The sequence below is a fragment of the Hydra vulgaris genome, chromosome 08 (assembly GCF_038396675.1).
Source record: "Hydra vulgaris chromosome 08, alternate assembly HydraT2T_AEP".
Taxonomy (NCBI): Eukaryota; Metazoa; Cnidaria; class Hydrozoa; order Anthoathecata; family Hydridae; genus Hydra; species Hydra vulgaris.
Genome location: NC_088927.1, coordinates 35,492,195 through 35,513,144, shown reverse-complemented (window position 1 = coordinate 35,513,144; position 20,950 = coordinate 35,492,195). Strand labels below are relative to the sequence as shown.

Genomic DNA, 20,950 nt, shown 5'->3' with positions numbered 1-20,950 from the left:
CTAAAGCCAAGCCATTCAGTGTGATGAGCATTAAAGTCACCAACAACAAAGATATTGGCTGAAGGATAAAGAAAGAGATCTTGGTCAATTTGATCGAAATAACATCGAAAAGTGTGCAGCGTTGAGATGAAGGAGAGCGAATGGATGAAAGATAAAGCACCACTTCACTCTATCACCTTTCACAAAGTGAAAGGTGATAGAGTGAAGTGATGCTAAACGTAAGCACATAAAAGAATAGCTTGTGGATTAAAACTTAGTTTCCTCACAAATGGGTGAATTCTTATGAATGTAAATGTCTTGGCCAAGCATGTGACTATTGGAGTCTTTACAAACTAATGGAAGATAATCAACACTAAGATCACAGGATGAGACAGCCAAACTTAAATTAGCTCTACAATGAGCAAGTAGGTCTGGTGAACTTTGCAAGAGACAAGACTCAATAGAAGAAAAGTTACTTCGAAGACCACAAATATTAGTGAATGATAGGTTTAGAGAACTTGGTGATGACAATGGTTTTTTGTGTTTTATAGTTTTTGGTACTTCCTACTTTGGTAGTCATTTTTAAATTTGTTAAAGAACTTGACTCAAAGCATAGATAGTACTTAGTACACTATTTAATAGTCCAAGCAATTGCCTCATTATTATTAATAAACCCTAAGCTGTAACAAAAGGCTCTAAATGTTGGCTGACAATCATAGATCATCTTGGTCATATTTTAAAAATCCGGAAAATTGTTTGGGTAAAAAATCTGGAATATATATTCCCTTATATTCCTCTTAATTTTGCTTTTAGCTGAGTTGTTTTCATTTTTTTTTCAAACTTTCTTAATTTTTGTATGAGTAATGAGTGAAAAAGCATAAAAAACAAATTTATTACAAAAACATATACCTAAACTTGTATGTATGGAAAACATTTTGAATATCTGGAAAAACCAAAAGTTTAGAAAAATATCCGGAATTATCTGGAAAAAGATAATCATTGGACAATGCACACCAAAATTACGAACAGGGACACCATCCATGAGCAATATGTTGATGGAATCAGCCTCTCTGAGAGCTACCACAGAGATCAGGAAACCTGACTACCAGCTCTCACGCCTCAGAACCATAAAACTGAGTTTTGGAGCTGTACCCTCATTAGGAGATAATAGAATGAGTTGCCTAATCATAAAAACAGAGACTCAAGCAAAACCCATGCATTGAGTCAAGAAGATTCAGTAATTGTCATCCTAAACTGGAAACAATGTATTATAAATACATCTGAGCCAGCCTAATAGATGAAGAAAGAATGTGAGGCTGGTCAACAGATAGAATCTGTTTACCTCTTAAAGTTGTTAGTCATTGTTATTCTTTAAAGTTGACATACCTCTTGTTAAAAAAATAATTAAATCAATTGAGTTAAATTGTGGTACATACAATTGCATTAGAGAAGACTTTGAACATCCTAGAATTACAACATTAAACATAAGGCATCAAATGTGAAATCTATTCACAAGGATATATATCTAGTAAAGGTTATTTTTAACTTATCAGACATTAGGCATAACTTTCGATTTGAGCAAACTAACTCACTTTTAAAATCAGTAAAAAAAACTTAAAATCAACAGCTGGTCTAGTTTGTGATGATAACAAGGCAAATTTCAAGAAAAGACAGATGACGTACCATAACAAAAGATAATATATATCTTTTATATGACTTCACGTACCTTTTAAAAATTATTTCTAATAATTGGATAACTGAAATAGCTCAGGAACTTCTTTTTTTTAAATAAGAAAAAAAAGGTGACAAATGGTCTCACATTGTAGCATTGCATTAATTAGAATTAAATGATCTGTCTGAATTCTCTAAACTAATTGAAATTGGTAGATGTTGCACTTGTCTGAAAGTATTTTGCAAAAAAAAGTGTGCTTTAAAATATTGTCTAAAGTTAAAAGATGTTGATCATACTATTTCTTTGCTTTCAATAAAAATTGAATTTTGAAGAATTATTTATATGTTCATAGCCTTTGTGCAGTATGTGTGATCCAAATTAATCTGTTACTTGCTCTTTTGGTTATTTTAATCTTCAAAAACTGTTAACATTTGGAAACATACTAAGCAAATATATTCTTCTCAAAAAGTCATTTAAAATGTTTCACAAATAATTCTAAATAATCAAAGATAATTTTAAAAATCTATATAGTTAAAATCTGTGTATCAAATCTCTCTTTCTCTAGTCCATAAATATGCTTTGCTTGGAAGATTTGAAACTGATCCTTTAGAGAAGCAGCTTGAAAAACTCAAACTAGGATCAGGCGGTACATACTTTATTACTGTACAAGAAATAGTAGAGAATGTTGGTATTATAAAGAAAAAACTACTATTGCAATTAGACAATAATGGTGAGGTTATCAAGTTGAAATCATTGATGAGGTCATCAATTAAACAATAATGTTGATAGTTTTAATTTTATAATATTAGAGTAATTTGGTATTTCAATAATTAATATATTGCTATATTAAGCTTTATAAAGTAGTTGATAAATGGATTTCTTCATTGTACAATCTTATAACTTTAAAATCATACCAACTAAAAATAAATACTTATGTCAGAATCATACCAACTAAAAATAAAAGCTTATGTCAGAAATATACCAACTAAAAATAAATACTTATATCAGAGCCATACCAACTAAAAATAAATATTTATGCAAGAAACATACCAACTAAATATGAATATATGGTGTTATACTTTCAAAATTCATGAATTATGTTTCAAACTTTCAAATAAAAACTATTGTAACTTGTATTCTTTACGGACAAGGATTATTTAAAAAGAACCAAATTAAAAATTATGAAACTTAGAGTTAATTTAAATCAACAATAACTATTTTCCGTTTAAAATCATTAAAATTATAATAACTTTTAATGAAAAATAAAAACCTAAAATAATTTATAACAAATTCTATTTAGTTTCTTTTGACTTTAAAAATAATTTTCAAATTAAATTTAGGATGCTGTGTTTTTTCTGATTGTTAAATTTAGGTTACTGTGTTTTTTCTGGTTTATGATGTCATCTACCTGATTTATAAACCTACTATAAAGTAAGGCCATTAGAAAAAAAATTGACTTTTAATAGTGATAAATTGTTGCTGATGAACAATAAAATGGAAAAAGAAGTTTTGAATTTCATTTGCCTTTACACTAAAAGACCTTAAAGTAAACACCATATTTCTTTATTTTATTTGAAGATTGAGACTAACAAAATTTGCTGAATAATCAATATATTTATGTTTATTTAATTTAAATATTTTTTTTTTAGAAGTCTTTATTGCAGATTGTTAATTTAAATTAATTTTATATTATTTTACAAAAATTAATTCTTTGTTGCAAACTACAGCTGTTACGAAAGTGCAGCTGACTTGTCCTGTCTATGGCATAAGATATGAACTTACTTATAAGCTTCAAACTGTTAAGGAAGTCATGCAGCACTATTTATTTGTTCAACAGAAAGTAGTGGGTGCAGTGTGAAGTGGGTGCAGCAGAAAGTAGAGCAGCAGAACCATAAAAGGTGAAAAGGTGAATTAAAGACTACTATAATATATTAATATACTATTATATACTAATTATGCAGCATTTAAGAGAACCTCAAAGTAGTATAAGATCATCAGTATTAATTCTGATGCTGGTCAGTTCTGGTGATAAGGAATTAATGATTAATAGCAATGTTGACGACGATCAGTCAGATTTCTGAAAACTAGATAGTAATAATGTGACAGATATGTTCCTGATGTTACTCAAGCTGTACTTGCTACTGTCTGCTTTCAGATTTCAAAATTATAAAGATAGTAAATCATAAACCAACCCAAGGTAAGCCACCAAAAACAACTGCTTAGACCAATATAATCAAAGAAAATAAAGTTAGCTATGTGTATAGAAGACTCAAAATCAAATTTCTTTGATGGCCAAAAAAATTCAACTTTTAGTGCATTAACGACTAGCAGTAAAGCCTTAATCACTGAGAAACATATCCCCATTCTAGTTGGTCATATTTCTGAGGAACATATTGCCATTCCAGTCTTCCTATTCACATTTCTCCATCAAGTGTTTCATCTGCAAATATCAAAAATGCCTTTATTTTTTTGTGACAAAAACAAAGCACATCTTGATGTGTTAGCTATTGGCAATAGATGGAACTAACATAAATACAAAAAACCTTTTTGTATTTATGTTAGTTCCATCAAAATTATTTTTTTAAATTATTTTTTATAATTGGATTAAGTAGGACTACTGTGTATTAATTGTATTAAGGTGCGTTTTATGTTTTAATTGAGATTAACGAATAAACTCAATTATTTTATCAGATGATTTGTTTATTATGTACAATAAAAAGTACATAAATCACTAGGGTGACATCCCAGTTTTCTGGGACTGTCTCAATTATAGGTAAGCCTCAACATCTTTAAAAAGTTATTGGGACAGTCATTTGTATAAGTTTTGAAACAAATTATTTTTTGAAAAAAAAAAAGTTTTTCAATTATCAATACATTAGTTATCATATCGACCAGATTTACTCTAAACAAAGTTTCTGTTTAATAAATAAATCTTAAAAAAACCAGGCAATGAAAAATTCATCTTAAAAAAAATAATTTTTTTGAAGTTGCAACAGATGCTAGTAGTTACTGCTTAACTTAAGTTTTTCCTTTTTATATTTACAGGGTGATTTAATCAAAAGTATAAACTTTAAAATTGAATAAAAATTGTAGATCAAATCGGATTATTAAGTCCAATACACCATTTTAAAGATAAATTAAAAGGAAATTGAGTGATAAGAATTATTTTTTTTTTTTATTAATATGACCTCCATTTTTTCCAATTAATAAATGACATCTTTTTGTAAAATTCAAAAACGTTGATTCCAAAGCCGAAGTGTTTATTTTTTGGATTTCTCTCGTGATGTTCTCTTTTAAATCATCCAAAGTCTTCGGTAATGGCTTATAAACTTTAGACTTAAGATAACCCCATAAGAAATAATCACATGGATTGAGGTCTGGTGATCGTGGAGGCCATTGTTGCTTGGTAATGAATTTCTCCCCAAATTTACTTTGTAACCACTCTTGAACCACATTAGCCGTATGCGGAGTAGCCCCATCTTGTTGAAAGTAGTATTTTTTGTGACTCTCAACTCTATAGTGCTTAGGCCAGAAAAAAATTTTAAGCATATCCAGGTAATTGTGCTGATTTTCCGTTCCTTCGAAAAAGTAGGGTCCGTAGATTTTTCGGCAGGAAATGGCACACCAAACCAAAACTTTCGCATCGTGCAACGGTTTCTCTATCCAATCCTCAGGTCTCTCATTCAGCCACATTCTGTTATTTTGCTTGTTGATTGACTCAGTAAGGTAAAAATAGACTTCATCTGTAGTGATCAACCATTTGTGAACATCCTTTTCCAAGTCCAGCCACCATTGAGCAAAAATGACCCTTTTTTCATAATCAAGTGGCAATAGTTGATGAGCACTCTGGTATTTATACGGTTTGAGCTGTAAATCTTTGAGAAGAACATCACGGCAAAGGCTGTATGAAATTTCAACATCAACTGAGGCTTTTCTGATCGACAATGTAGGATCTTCGAAGAAGAGTACTTTCAGCTTATTTCTGCATTAATTCGAATGTCTTGCTCATTCCACGGTTTTGGTGGCAAATCAAGTATTGTTCCGGTTGTATCAAATTTTTTAGATAATTTTGTGATAGCTGTTGCCGTTAGACATGGTTTGTTCTTAAATTTACTTCTATAAGCTCTCTGAACCAGACTTACGCTCTTCAACTCAACCAATTTTTTTGTTAAAAATATGCGTTTTTGAATATCGTATCTCATGGCTATGCTGTTATTTTAATTTTTTTGAAATTATTAACATTAAATTTCCTTTTTAATGAGCTTTAAAATGTACTATCGCATGTAATGCAATCAAAAAATTAATTATGTTAATTTAAAGTTTATATTTTTGATTAAATCACCCTGTAATATTTTGATGTTTTAATATTTTTTTATATTTAATATTTTGATATGTTTTAATATTTTTTTATATTTAATATTTTGATATGTATAAATAAAACACATCTTGAATTGTTAAAAGTTTCTGCTTTGCCCAATAAAACAGCTGCAATCACTAACTTTCGCATTAACATTTAAAATTAGATTTAAAGTTAAGATTTAAATAAATATTTAGTTTTCTTGCTGATAATACAAATACAAACATTGAAGGTGTTTGAAAAAACAATGTAATATTTTTATTCATAAGAATCAATCAACAATATGCAAGGTAAGGGTTGGTTGTTGCTTATTATTGACAACATAATACAAACAATAGCAGAGGGTCTACGTTACTATATTGAAGCCATAGTTTCTTTCAAAGGAAACAGCTCCAAAAGTTAATTTTTCAACTTTTAATCATAAAATTTAAGATTTCAAGTTTAATCTTATTTTCTTGGATTTTGGAAGTTTCTTAGAAGTACCAGCGTGAATGGATTTTAGAATGCGTGAAAAAAGTTGAAAATACTTATAAGTAATCTCAATGATAGAGTTAAATAAAATTTCTTTAAAATTTCACTTTTCTTTAATCAAATACTTATTGTAAAAAAGAAGTAACAATTGAAAAGTTGATGAAATGGAAAAAGTTCAAAATGAATTGACTTTTTTAAACATTGTGTAAACTTTGAGGAATATTCTGAAACTTTAAAAGTATATCAGTATATGTTTTTGCTCTTTACTCCTGTTTTGGGGTCCTCTTTTGAGATAACTGATCATTCCTTTTTTTTATCATTCCTATTATTTGTTCCAAATTTTTTTTTTTTTAAATATAAGTATTTAATGCAACTATTTTGATTATAACCATTGATTATATACGAATATATTTCCAGGCTATTTATTTTAATGCTAACTTGTTTCTCCGCGCAGTTTCTCAACTTGTTTCTCAGTTTCTCAACTTTCTTTAACCGCGCAGTTTCTCAACTTGTTTCTCCGCGCAGCGGCCCTGTTCGTCAAGGTTCGTGTTTCGGAGTTATAGAGTTGAGAGAGGGTTATAACCACAATTAAGTAGCCTCCTCATCTGTAGTGGCCTTCTGGGCCTTGGGGAGGTGAAATAACAAAAAAAAAAAAAAAAAAAAAAAAAAAAAACCTGGAACAATAGTATAAAAAAAGTTTTGCAAAACAACCTTTAGTCATCCTAAATGCTGCAACAAAATATTTCCAGTAACAGTGGCCAAGAACCATTATTTAAGAAGATTATTTGGAGTTTTTTTAAGCCATTTTGGTCAAAATTGTTTTATTACAAGTAAAAGGACTTCAGAATGCTAAGTGTTTTTTTTTAAAGATTCTGGTTAAGACAGAAAATTTGGGCAGCAACTTAGTTTTTACTTTTAAGAGTTGACTAGATACTACTGTTAGAATGCCAAAAAGGTTACATTTTTTTGGGGTAACATTTTGATTTGTCTTTTGATAAATACTTGAATATACTTTTTTCAATAGGGGCTTCAGAATGTCAGGATAAATAATAGGTTGTAATACTTCCAATTTCGGTTAGAAAATCATAAATTTCTGAATAAAAGCATTATTTTCCCTGCTGAGTATATTTTTAAATGTTTGGTTCACTTACCCTTTTTACTTTTTATATTCCACTACAAAATGCTAAGTTAAGGAACTTCAGAATGAAGGTGAATGAAAGTGTGTTTTGATATTCCTTTTGAGTTGTGAATAAATAAAAACTGGGAGAGTTTTTTAATCTTAGAGTTAAACCAAATAACAAATCAAGATGCAATGTTCTAAGAAATTTCATAGAGATGAAAAATAAGCAGTTAAAGGAATCAGTTGAGTGGTGTCAAATCACAATAAACATGGCTGCAAATAATTTCTGAAAATTTCCACTAAATAAAGGTCTATGAACAGTTAACAAATGACTTGATGTCACTGAAATTGGAAAGGAGAAGGAATATTGTTCATATTTTACCAAAGATGAGGAAAAATCACTAGTCTTTTATATAAATAACAAGAAATTATGCATGATTAAGAAATAAAACTATTTTTTTATAAACTATTCAAGTTAAAAAAAATAAAATCTTTATTTTTTATGACTTTTCTATTAAGAAAACTAAACATGTAGTGTTTAGTTTTTATGTAGTGTAATTTCAATAATTTATTTAGATGCCTTCAAGGTTTAAACAAGTTAGAGTTGACAAAGATAATGTTAAATGTTTTAGGAGTAAGAACGCAAGCCTGTAGAAACATCTGTGGACGTCAGATCACTAAGCATCACCAAACGCTCAACGAGCACTGCAAACAAAGAAGCTTAGCAAGTCATTTTGGAAGCATTGGGCAAAATATTAAAAACGTACATCACAAAAAAGAGACTGGGAACTGTATCTATAAATTGTGCGTATAACGGCACAAAAGAAATGGCCTGTAACCATCTTATTGAGTTAAATGAAGAACTTATAAAAAGTAATGTTTTCATTAATTAAAATCAAGTAGAAACAGGTGTATAGCAGGGAGATGTTGATATCACTAGACTTTGCAAATATAATGACCCCCCCCCATTTGTAAACTATTTATTTGGAGTTAATGGTACTCCAGATAATTTAGTGTATGCCGGGAGAGGGGAAGGTTATCAAAAGATGATAAGAGAAAATAGGGAATGCATAACTATTCATCCTTTTGTTTCCTTTGGAGGAGATATAGCAATGTGTTACATATTCAAAAGAAAAGGGATTAGTGCCCCCCAAAGCTCGAAAAGAAGCAGTTAAACGTATTCCAATCTCTACAAACGACAGTAGCAACCAAGATCACAATACACTTTTAAGTGCATATCAAATGTTTGACCACCATTTTTTTATTTTAACATCTTCGCTTCCAACAAGGCTGTAAGCAATCACTAATTAGAGTTGGAAGTTAATGGAAGAGAAAAGATGAAGATTGTAGAGCAAAATAATGATTGAAAGACAACTTAAAAGATTGCATATTATGTGAATCAGGAAAGCAAGATTAAAGAAGCGAAATCCAAAGAACTGAAGTTCGAAGAAAAAAAAAAGACAAATATGAGTTTTTGGAGCACTAAGGAACAGTCACAGAAAAAGAATGAGACTTAATTGAATGACGAGTAACACGAGAATGAATTTTAGTAGATGGCACAAGAGACCCTAGCTCTTTAGAGTAGTACCCATTATAGTATTTGTAGAAAAGAGAAGCAACATTACGACGATGTGATAATGGTTGGAGGTTGGCTGCTAGAGCAGGTCCAACTATGTTTACAATGCATTTTTAAACCTTGTCTAAGAGAGAAAGGGCATCATTAGAAGATCCCCCAAATTTGAGATTTTTAGAGATAGAGAATAGAATCCAGAGTAAGAAAATGTCGAGCTCGATAAAGAGATGCAACCTGAGTAGATGCTAATTTTGCAACAGATTTGATATATGGTTTCCAAGAAAGATCGGAAGTAAGAGTTAATCCTAGAATTTGAAGAGTGGATGACTCATCAAGTACATTACCCTTAATAAATATAAGGAGATTATTGCGATAATGATTGGCTGAAATATTGAATTATTGCGATAATGATTGACTGAAAAAAATTGAGTTTTATCTGAATTAAAGCTCACCAGCCAATGTGAGCCCCATGCTGTAGCAGAAGTGAGATTCTTTTTAAGCTCAAATACCCCCTCCAAGCAATCAGAAAGTGTTGGCTTCTTATTATGACAAGAATAAATGGTAGTATCATCAGCAAACAATGCCACCTTAGGTGTGAGAATATCTGGAAGATCATTAATGTAAATTAAAAAGAGTATAGGGCCAAGGATAGAACCTTGAGGAACCCCAAAAGTTACAGAATAAGAAGAAGAGTCCTGTCCATCGAGGACAACTTTTATACTACAATTGGAAAGGAAGGATTCAATAACTTTGAAGATGGTACCAGATACACCATAAGAAGAAAGCTTATGGAGAAAACCAGCATGCCAAACTTTATCAAAAGCTTTAGAAATGTCAAGAGCAATGGCCTTAACCTCTCCACCTTTATCTAATGCATGATAAAACCTATCAGTTATTACTGTTGGCAAATCAGCTGTAGAACAAGAAGATCGAAATCCATATTGATGATCAGAAAGTAAGTTATTAGATTCAAGATGAGAGATTAAGTGTTTGTTAATTAAAGATTTAAAAACCTTGCTTATAATAGGAAGAAGACTAATGGGACTTATTAATAGTATCAATAATAAGGACAGATTTGCCCTTATTATTGATACTGTTAAAGATTCTCCAGAAGTCACGAGAGCCTAATTTTTGTGATGAAATATGAGATTTCATGACCTGAGAATACCGAGCTTTGGCGTTAGACAAAACCTTTTTACAATGCTTTCTAGCAGCAATAAACAGATGTCTGTTTTCTGGAGAATTGTTTTACTGATAGATATGGAAGTAACGGTTTCGATTGGCAATTGCAGCAGCACAATGTGAGGAAAACCATGGAGGAGACTGAGGACTTGAAATCGTCGAGAGGAAATAAAAAATTACATGCTAGTCTGAATCCACGAAGTTATGTAAGAAGCACATTTGTCAACAGGAAGATGAAAGATTTCTACCCAAGGGCCATCACGAAGGAAATCACAGAAAGAGTCCCAGTCAGCTTTAAGGTAATTGTAAGAGGTATAATTTAGATGATGAAGAAGAATGAGATATTAGTTTTAGAGAGATCAAACTGTGATCAGAAGCACCTTAGGGTGAATGTAGAGAAACTGAGCACTGACTAGGATCAGAAACAGGACATAAGTCGAGTAGAGAAGGAAAATGATTCAAATTGTTTGGAAAGCGAGCTGGAAAAGTGACTATTTGAGTTAGCGATTGAGAGAGGCAAAGTTTGTGGGCTTTAATGTCTGCAAAGTCACTGACACAAGAGCCAAGCCAGTCAGTGTGATGAGCATTAAAGTCACAGACAACAACAATATTGGCTGATGGATAAAGAAAGAGGGCTCGGTCAATATGATCAGAAATATCATCAAAAAGAGTGCAGGCTTGAGATAAAGGAGAGCAATATAGAACAAAGAGAAAGGCGATAGAGTGATGTGGTACTAAACAAAAGCACATAAAAGAATAGTCTGTGGATTCAAACCTAGTTTCACGACAAATGGGTGAATTCTTACGAATGTAAATGCCCAGGCCAAGCATGTGACTATTGGAGTCTTTATGGATTAAAGGAAGATAATCACCAACACTAAGATCACAAGATGAGACAGCTGAACTCAAATAAGTCTCACAAACTATTTAGAAAAAAAAAATAAAGCAGCTTGTTATTGTTCTTTCCGATGGTCATTTTTCAAGATTTGACTGTGATGTATTGACATTTCTAAGAGGTTAAAATATTAGACTTTTAAACACTCCACCTAACACAACTGGCGTTACATAGCCTTTTGATCAATTCAATCAGAAATTGCACTCTTACTACAGAAGTACTAAATCAACACTTTATTTTTCATTTTTGACGATTAGCAGGAAAGGCTTCATGAATAAACTTGCAGAGTTGTGGCTAGAGTGGGCATGAAAACAAATAGTTAATTCCAGGAAAAAAGTTGGGATTTCAAGTTAAGGACTCAACGCTGAGTGGATGCAGGAAGATAAGTTCTTACGAGCTAAGCTGTGTATTTATGAAAATACTGATAACAATCAATCATCAACAACACTAATAATTTTATCTTCAAAAGATGTTCGTTATGGCTCAACAAGCTATTGAGAACATAAATACGAAAGTACTTATCAAATAATACCTGATAAATCAATATCAATTGAAGAATTTACTAATTTGTTGCCTGTAACCAAAGTAACACCAAAAGTGAACAAGGTAAATGTTAGAGCTACCCAGGTTCTCGGCTCAATTGAGAGGGAAAAATGTAAGAAACGGTTTCATTAATCAAGGAAGATATAGCCTAAAAGGAGCAAGCTAATAAGGAAAAAAATTCAAGCAACAACAACAAGTTGAGGCATTCTTTAAATGTAAGGAAATGCAACTAAGTTTCAAGAATGCTCTATTGCCATAATGTTTTAAAATCAACATGCAGTAAAGAATGCAGAAATGCAGAAAATGCAGAAAAGCTGAGGTGAAACAGGTTCAAAACCAATTATGATCAAATAATTTTGCAAAAAGGGAACCAAAAAATGCCTTCAGTTTGAATCTGATGATGATAACATTAAAGACTTCTTTTCTATCTCTGATTTCTTCCAGAATACAACACATCATTCTGTTGTCGCTAATTTTGAATTATAGCTTATATAGATCTTACTTTTATATCTTTTGCAAAAGTATCAGGACAGAAATGAAAAACTTGAATTAGATTTTTTTTTAAACATTTTTAAAATTGAAAATGCTTTATTTTAAAGTAAATTGCTTTAGTACTTCGTCAGGAAGCCCTTAGCATTGACTACTGCTTGAAAGTGACAAGGCATTGAGTCCACCAGCTTCATAATCACAATAATTTTGATTTTTCCCCATTCTTGTTTCAGAGTATTAAATAAACCACGTTTACTTGTTGGTTTTGGACCTGAAATTTATCGATCAATGAGCTTACATAGACATTCAATAGAATTAAGGTCAGGACTTTGCTAAGGCTATTCGATTAATCGAATTTCTTTTGTTTTGAAAAAGTTTTTCACAAGGGTTGAAGTGTGCTTTGGGTCATTGTCCTGCTAAAACATCCATCCTCGAGCCCTAAAAAATGTTCCACACAAAATGCTGTCTTTGTAAATGCTGAAATTAAAGAACTTTATAATGTAAAATGTAGTGTTGACACAATCAAACGTTTTTTGAGGTTCAGGTTTTTTCATTTCTGTCCGGATACTTTTGCACGCGCATAATTTAATTAAATGAACTTTTAAGATTAGATTGCTTAAACTTAGTAAAAATTCATTTGTTTTTAGATTTGTAATCAATTTTTTGACATTTCAGTGAAAATTTGAAAGAAATTCAATTCAAAATCTCAAACTATGCTCTTGTCCGGTTACTTTTGCATGCTACTGTAGTTTTTTGAATCAGTAATTCAAAATGCTAGGCGAAGCACTACAAAACGCTAGGAAATTTGAAATTCTTCTTTAAGACTTAACATTATTTCTTTTGTTCAGATTATTCATGGCTTTCAGTATTTAATAGAAAAATTTGTGACGCTCTAAAGTACCACTGCATTCTGAGGTCCCTTAACCTGTACATGCATGTTTATAAATATTTTTGCTGAGTATCTATAATTAAATAAAAAAGTCACAATTGCAAATTGTATATACTTTAAAAAGTAGAAGTTATGATTACAAATAAGTTATGTTATTAATGTTTTTTTTTGTATAGCAAATATTTTTCATAGTATATATATATATGAATTATGCAAATAAGCTATTTTTGATGTTATATTTACAATATAATATTATATGTAACATCAAAAATGACTTATTTGTATTAAGGCAACAAAGTAAGGAAAAACTGATTTTTTTTAATTTTATTTAGTTGCTAGAGCAACATTATATTGCTATCCAAAGTCATTTTAACAAACAAAAAAAAGCAATGATGACCTATCGTATTAAAATGTATGTTATATAACATGATCAATTGTAAAAACCAGGTAATAATTTATAGGTTATAAAAATTTATTAAAACTAATTGTAAAATTTTTTAAACAATTATTAAATGCAACAAAATGTTTTCCTCTACAATTCATAAAGTAATATATGACTCAATAAAGTACAACTTATATAAAGACAAAGTAATACTGACTCAGCAAAGTAAAGTTATGCTGACTCAGAAAATTGAAGTTATGATGACTCAGCAAATTACAACCTATACTGACTAACAATTTAAAACTGACTAAATAAACTACAATTTACTCAGCTAAATAAAAATATGACTGATACTCATGATATATACATATAAATATATGACTATACTCAGCTAAGTAAATATATGAGTGACAAGTAAAGAATTTTAAATACATTATATAGTAAAGGTCATTACATACCTTTCGAGGATATTTATAGGGTGCAGTGCACATTTTTACATGATCTTGAAGCATCTTAACCATCAAATTCATGTCGTGGGCTTTATAATCATCGGCCAAAACAACAAAGGCTTTTACAATCTAAACACAATTTTACATTAGACTTTAAAGTAGCTTTAAATGCTTATATAACAAATTTCTATAAAAATTTTATATACCGAACCACGAATATCACAAGGAACACCGATTACAGCTGATTCAACAACAGCAGGATGCTCTATTAAAGCACTTTCTACCTCAAAAGGTCCAATTCGATATCTAAAAATGCGAAAATCGATACCATAAAAAATTATATACAAACTGAAGCAATTAAAAAAATACATATAACAAAAAATAACTAAATAAAGTCTTTTTCCTGGAAAAATGTGAAAAAAAGGAGAAAAAAATAAAAAAAACTTTAATTAAGAAAAAGGTTACCATTTATATAAATTATTTGAACATAAACAAACGTGCCCTGCTGAGTTAATAACATCATCTGATCTACCAACAAACCAAAAGTATCCATCTCTATCCTTATAACCTCGGTCCCCTGAATAAAATAAAATTCTTTATAAAAAAAAACCATAAAGGTTATATTTTTTTTTTTTTAAAAAAATATAACTTTTTTATTTTAAAAACATTAAAAAAAAAAAAAGAACTTCGTTATAGCTGATACCAAATACTAGCTTAGGTAGTAGATAGTGTTTTGGGCTGCCACAGTTTATTAACATTAATTTAAACTTTTATAATAACGTAAAATGTTATGGTTTAATAATTAAAAGTTTTATGTTTTCAATTTTTTTTTTTTTTTTTTTTTTTTTGTTATTTCACCTCCCCAAGGCCCAGAAGGCCACTACAGATGAGGAGGCTACTTAATTATGGTTATAACCCTCTCTCAACTCTATAACTCCGAAACACGAACCTTGACGAACAAGGCCGCTGCGCGGAGAAACAAGTTGAGCGCGGTACTACCAGGGACGTGGTGGGGATCGATGAAAATATTTTAAAAGTATATATAAAAAATTGCTCAAACTATTTATTCTAAAAACAGAATATCTTTTTAATACACAATATTTTAATAGTTTTTAACTTTTTATTTATGAAAATACGAAGAAACTTATATTTAGACTTTTAATATAAGCCCACCCCCCCACCCCCCTTGTAAGTTTATTATTATTTTTTTTTTTATAAGTTTGTTCAAAATCAGGTTACTGAAAGTTTCTTTTTATCAGGTTTAAAAAAAATTTGAAAAAAGCTATTTGATAGTCCTCTTAAAAAAATTATTATTAAATAATTTATTTTAATTATTAAATTACTAAACATTAAAAAAACTAAAAGTTTATTGATCTTCTTTATTTACTAAGAAAAAGCAAGAAAAATCATAAGTTGTTGAAATTCATCAACTTCATCTTTAATTTCATTTTTTTATTCATCTAAAGCTTTTGCAATCATTTTCCAGTTGCCAAATTATTCTCTATGTATGATTTTTACTTTCCAGTTGCCAAATCATTTTCAATGTATGGTTTTTACTTTCCAGTTGCCAAATCATTTTCAATGTATGGTTTTTACTTTCCAGTAGCCAAATGGTTTTCGATGTATGATTTTTACTTTCCAGTTGCCAAATGATTTTTAATGCATGATTTTTATTTTCCAGTTGTCAAATGATTCTCAATGTATGATTTTTACTTAAAAATAATTTTAATACTTATATTTATTACTTGACAGTTTATTGAATTATATTAATCAACATACTACTAAACAATACTCAGTTTGACAATTTGCATTGTAAGGAAAGGATACAGCATTAAAAAATTTGTTTTTAAAAATTCTTCTGTTTTTTTAAATTTTTTTTATAAAAACTAGAGTCAGATTTTAAAGCATAAAGACTATTAGATAGTATTTTGCAGAACATTAAATGTAACAAAGACTATTAGACTGTTGCAGAACATTTAATGTAACAAAGAATATCAGACTGTATATAGTGAAACATTAAATGTAACAACAGATCAATAACAATAATATAACACAACAAGTTAAAACATTAAAATATCGAGTTTAAATAAATAGCTTATTTTTTCTTTATTATTCATTTTACAGAAATATTACTTTCTTGTTTGTTACCTTTGTTACTTTTTTGTTATTGGGATTTTGTTACTTGAATTTGTTGCTTTTTTTTAAATGAATATTGTAATAAAAAAAGTTCTTCTTAAAAACGTTTCTGAATATAATGAAAATTTAAAAGTATATAAAAATTAAATGTTTTTTATATACTTTTTTATACCAGTTAGTTACCAGTTTTTTATCTTACCAGTTAGGTAAAAGTTTCCTTTGAATGATTCTTTTGTTTTAACAGGATCACCCTATCATTAAAATAAATGTTTCCTTTAAATGATTCTTTTGTTTTAACAGGATCACCCTATCATTAAAATGTTTTTATTCAAATTTTAAAATGAAAAACTACAATACTCAACAATACAATAAACAACTCAAGAAAAAAATTCAAAAAATTCAAACTAACCACATATCTGTTAAATAAACCAACAGGACGAACTGGAAAGCATTTTAAAGCTATTTCACCTTCGTCAAACGGTTCTAATATATTACCATCACCATCAATTATCTAAGTAAAGTTTATATTTTTCATTTGCGAAAAGTCATTTTCAATTATTCAAATCAAAAATAAATATCTAAAAAGAAGTTAAAAATAATAATTGGAACAGATGTTCAAGTAATTTTAAAATATTATAATTAAAAAATGAAAAAAAATGTCAGATTTTATTTTATTTGACTTCTAATTTGATTTGGTTCTGATTTGACTTCTAACTTATTGTAATAAAAAAAATTACCTAATAATCTTTAAAATGAAACATCAGAGATATATGTTTTATGAAAATGAAACATATATCTAATATATCAGAGATATATTAGTAATTAACGATGCCAAATATAAAATATATGTACATTTGTACAATCAAATATACAATATATGTACATTTGACAGAAACATCTTTATCATGATTTTTTAAAAAGTTCCTCAAACTTTAAGTTCCAATCTCTGATTTTTAAAATCTCATTAATTTAATAGTTTTATTTAGTATACTTTTAATATCAAATTTTAAATTATTCTTTTGCTATAAAGTACCATATTATATAATGCTCAACTTAATGCTCATTTGTGTGTGTTTGCATAGAACTCACGGCAGCCATTACACACCTAAGTTGATGGGGAGAAGGAGTCACAGTCCTATTTTTATTAAAAAATGTGAACAAAAATGTATGCAAATATCTAACTTATGTAAACTTCAAATTATGTACCATTAAAAATTATATCAAGTTTTAATTGAAAATTGCATTGCAGCAATATCTCTTTAATTTTGACTTGTAATACTTATTTGTTGTTTTGTAAAGTTATTGTAAAGTCTTATGATTATTAAATAATGTTAAAAATTTTTAGCATAAAATGCCTTGGAGGCCAAAGTGGTTAGCTTGCTGTGCTTCTAAAGCGCACATTGCGATTATTTATCTGGCAAATTTTTAAAAAATTTTTAAAAAATTTTCCAAAATACAAAATAAAACATTTTTAAAGTTTTATAGATATTATATACATGACATATACAAAGATAGTATATTTTTTTGTTTTTTGTTTTTTTGTTATTTGCTTCCCTAAGGCCAAGAAGGCCACTACAGATAAGGAGGCTACTTAATAGTGTTTATAACCCTTTCTCAACTTTATAACTCCAAAACACGAACCTTGATGAACAAGGCGACTGGGCAGAGAAACAAGTTAAGCGTGGTACTACCAGGGACGTGGTGGGGATCGAACTTGGAACCTCTCGCTGATGAAGTGAGCGCTTTACCACTATACCACTACGGCATATACTATAACAAACAAAATGGAGAGAATTTTTAAAAAACACATATAAAGATATTAAATACTATAACAAACGAAATGGAGAGAATTTTTAAAAAAGCCTAAAATTTCTAAAAACATAAAAGCATCAGGAGAAATTTGATGCACCTATGTCATAATAGAGATACTTATGTTATTAATGTGCTCAGGTAATTAGTTAAGTCTACGTATGTATATATATATACACATATATATGTATAGATATATATGTATATATATATATATATATATATATATATATATATATATATATATATATATATATATATATACATATATATGTATAGATATATATGTATATATATATATATATATATATATATATATATATATATATATATATATATATATATATATATATACACATATAGATATATATACACATATAGATATACATATATATCAGGGGCTTTTCTAGACCTTTTTTTTTTAAAAATGATTTTTACAGCAAATGTTTTTTTGGCGAGAAAATGCCTATATTCGGCAATGTTTCCGCTAAACTTCACTGGAATGGGGGGTACCGCCACCCAAATTTTTTCCTAGAACACCCCCTGTTTGTGTGTATATATATATATATATATATATATATATATATATATATATATATATATATATATATATATATTTATATATATATATATATATATAACTATTTTTCTACCACTTACTAAAAAATATTGAAGTAAGGAATAGGTATAGAAATGGTTGATGTGGAATAGACTACCCAAGACTCGGACAGCTAGTACTCATAAATATTGAATTAAATTATTGAATATAGTTATTTACTGACTATTATTTTATAATAGTCAATGAACAACTATAAGAATGACTGTATATTTTTTGTAACAAGTTAATATTTATGGTTACATACTATAGATATTAAACTTTTTACAAAAAAAATTGGTGGTTTGAACTGGTTTCCATAAAGCATAACACTTTTTTCCATAAATTTTATTTAAATAAGATATTAGAGTTTAAACATTTGAATTTAAGCAACTGAATATTTTTCCTGGCATTAACTTGTTTTGCAGATTAGGACTCTTTTGCAAATCAAGCTCCTCCTACCATTATTACCAATATCCATGGTTATATACTTACAACTTGTGACAAAAAATATTTGTGGTTTGAACTGGTTTCGGTAAAGCTGTTTTTTTTTATTTAAATATGATATTATAGAGTTTAACCATTTTTTATCGAAGACTTTCCTGATAAGCTGCTTACTTACTACACCACAGTCTACTATAGCATATATTGATATACATTTGCTTTCATTTTATTGCTTTCATTTTTTCATACATTTATTTTGGAAAGTAGAAAAAAACAATGAAAAGAAATGATTGAAGAAATGAACCCAAACCCTTAGTCAATGTAGCAACACTCTTTGCATGTTCTCCCGATTTAGTCAGTTAATTTATACACTTAAACTCTTGGTAAACCCCTATTTCAGTATGAAATCAATGTACTTATCAATGTATACATTAACATATATAAAAGTTCTAAAAATATTTACTTGCAAATCATAGCCAGGGGTTGGTTTACCCATTGAACCAGGCTTCATGTTTATGCATTGAAACATTCCACAACTTAAAGTCTAAATAATTTAACCATAATCATTTTGAAAATATTTGTTTGAATAAATACATAAATTTGGAACAACTTGAAAAAATTGGCTTTTTTTTATTATTTAAAATTATAAAACAAGTTACCATCTCAGTTTGACCATAACCTTCTCTTATATGAAGTCCAGTTTCTTTTTTCCAAACCTCTATCACCTGTGGATTCAAAGGCTCACCAGCTGATACACAATGACGCAAACCTCAAGTAAAAATATATCTTTTATATTTTTTGAAAGCTAAAATTATTATAGTAAAGAAACATTAGAAAATTACTATTAAAAGAAAACTTTTTGATATCTTCTTTAACAAGAAGCCTGTAAGCGGTTGGCGGTAAGCAAGTTACTGATATTGGATACTTTTGAAAAATCTCTAATGTTTTTTTTGCATTAAACCGTGGTGTATTGTAAACAAAAACACAAGAGCCTTGCCACCACGGACCAAAAAATGATGAGTATGCTGACTTGGCCCATCCTGTATCTGAAACATTCCACATAACATCATTAGGTGTCAAATCCAACCAAAACCTAAAGAAATAATAATAAATGTTTAAAAAAAATTATAAAAACAAAGTAATAGTTATAATTATTATTAACATCCTAAAATATTTTGTCTATTAGATTAAACTGACCCAAAAGTTATTGCATTGTAGTGATCCAAAAAATTAAGTAAAAGAATAAAATAGAAAGAAAAAAAAAGCGTTAACAAAAACCAAATCTTCAACAATCTAATAAAATATAATTATGAAATCTTTAATTAGAAACTTCAATTCCTTGAAAAACCAAAGTTTAAACAAAAGTCTTTCCAAAAAAATTAAATTTTACTATTGCATCAGCACATACAGCACTAAAACATATATAATAAATAAAAGGTTTTCAAGTTTACAATTATGTTTTTAACAAATAATGATTATTTAGTTAACATTTTAAAATTGATTCACAAAATAACAATTTATATAAGTTCAAAAATTTGCAGACAAACTAAAGCTTAGCACTTTCCCCACAAAATTTGTTGATTTTTTAAACAAATACCTAGTAAAAATGATCAAAAAACTGTATAAGTGATTGAGATCATAAGATCTAAGAAATGTATCTCATCTCCTGTGAAAAAAATTATCTTGAAATCAGTTCAAAATGGAAATTTGTTTCGTAAAACAGCACAGCTTTATGGAGTCCCTAAGTCTACTGTTGGACAAATTATGAAGAGATAAGAGCTTACTATATCTACAAAGAATAAAAATCAATCTGGATGACAATCATGCAAAACAATGCATTATCAGAATAAAAAGCTTGTGATACTAAGCAAAGAAAATTCCCATTTGACAGCTGTCGATATAAATGTACAAATGAGACATTTCTATAGAATGAATTGTAGTAATTATACTATAAAACATCATTTA

At 28.8% G+C, this 20,950-nt stretch overlaps 1 protein-coding gene across 5 annotated transcripts in view; it reads right to left on the bottom strand.

The window, feature by feature from the left end:
- Positions 1-20,950, bottom strand: part of LOC100203680 (acyl-coenzyme A synthetase ACSM3, mitochondrial) — a 91,704-nt gene that overhangs the window by 6,042 nt on the left and 64,712 nt on the right. For 2 of the 5 annotated variants that reach the window (XM_065803560.1, XM_065803561.1), the window contains exons 8-15: positions 19,828-20,078; positions 19,645-19,754; positions 19,449-19,529; positions 16,547-16,648; positions 16,337-16,388; positions 14,503-14,578; positions 14,208-14,307; positions 14,011-14,130 (exon numbers count right to left, since the gene is read on the bottom strand). In XM_065803560.1, coding sequence (XP_065659632.1) covers positions 14,011-14,130; positions 14,208-14,307; positions 14,503-14,578; positions 16,337-16,388; positions 16,547-16,648; positions 19,449-19,529; positions 19,645-19,754; positions 19,828-20,078 — 892 coding nt within the window. Of the gene's footprint in view, positions 1-14,010; positions 14,131-14,207; positions 14,308-14,466; positions 14,579-16,336; positions 16,445-16,546; positions 16,649-19,448; positions 19,530-19,644; positions 19,755-19,827; positions 20,079-20,950 lie in introns of those variants that run through there. The other 3 variants (XR_010640094.1, XR_010640093.1, XM_065803562.1) reach the window with 3 other exon arrangements.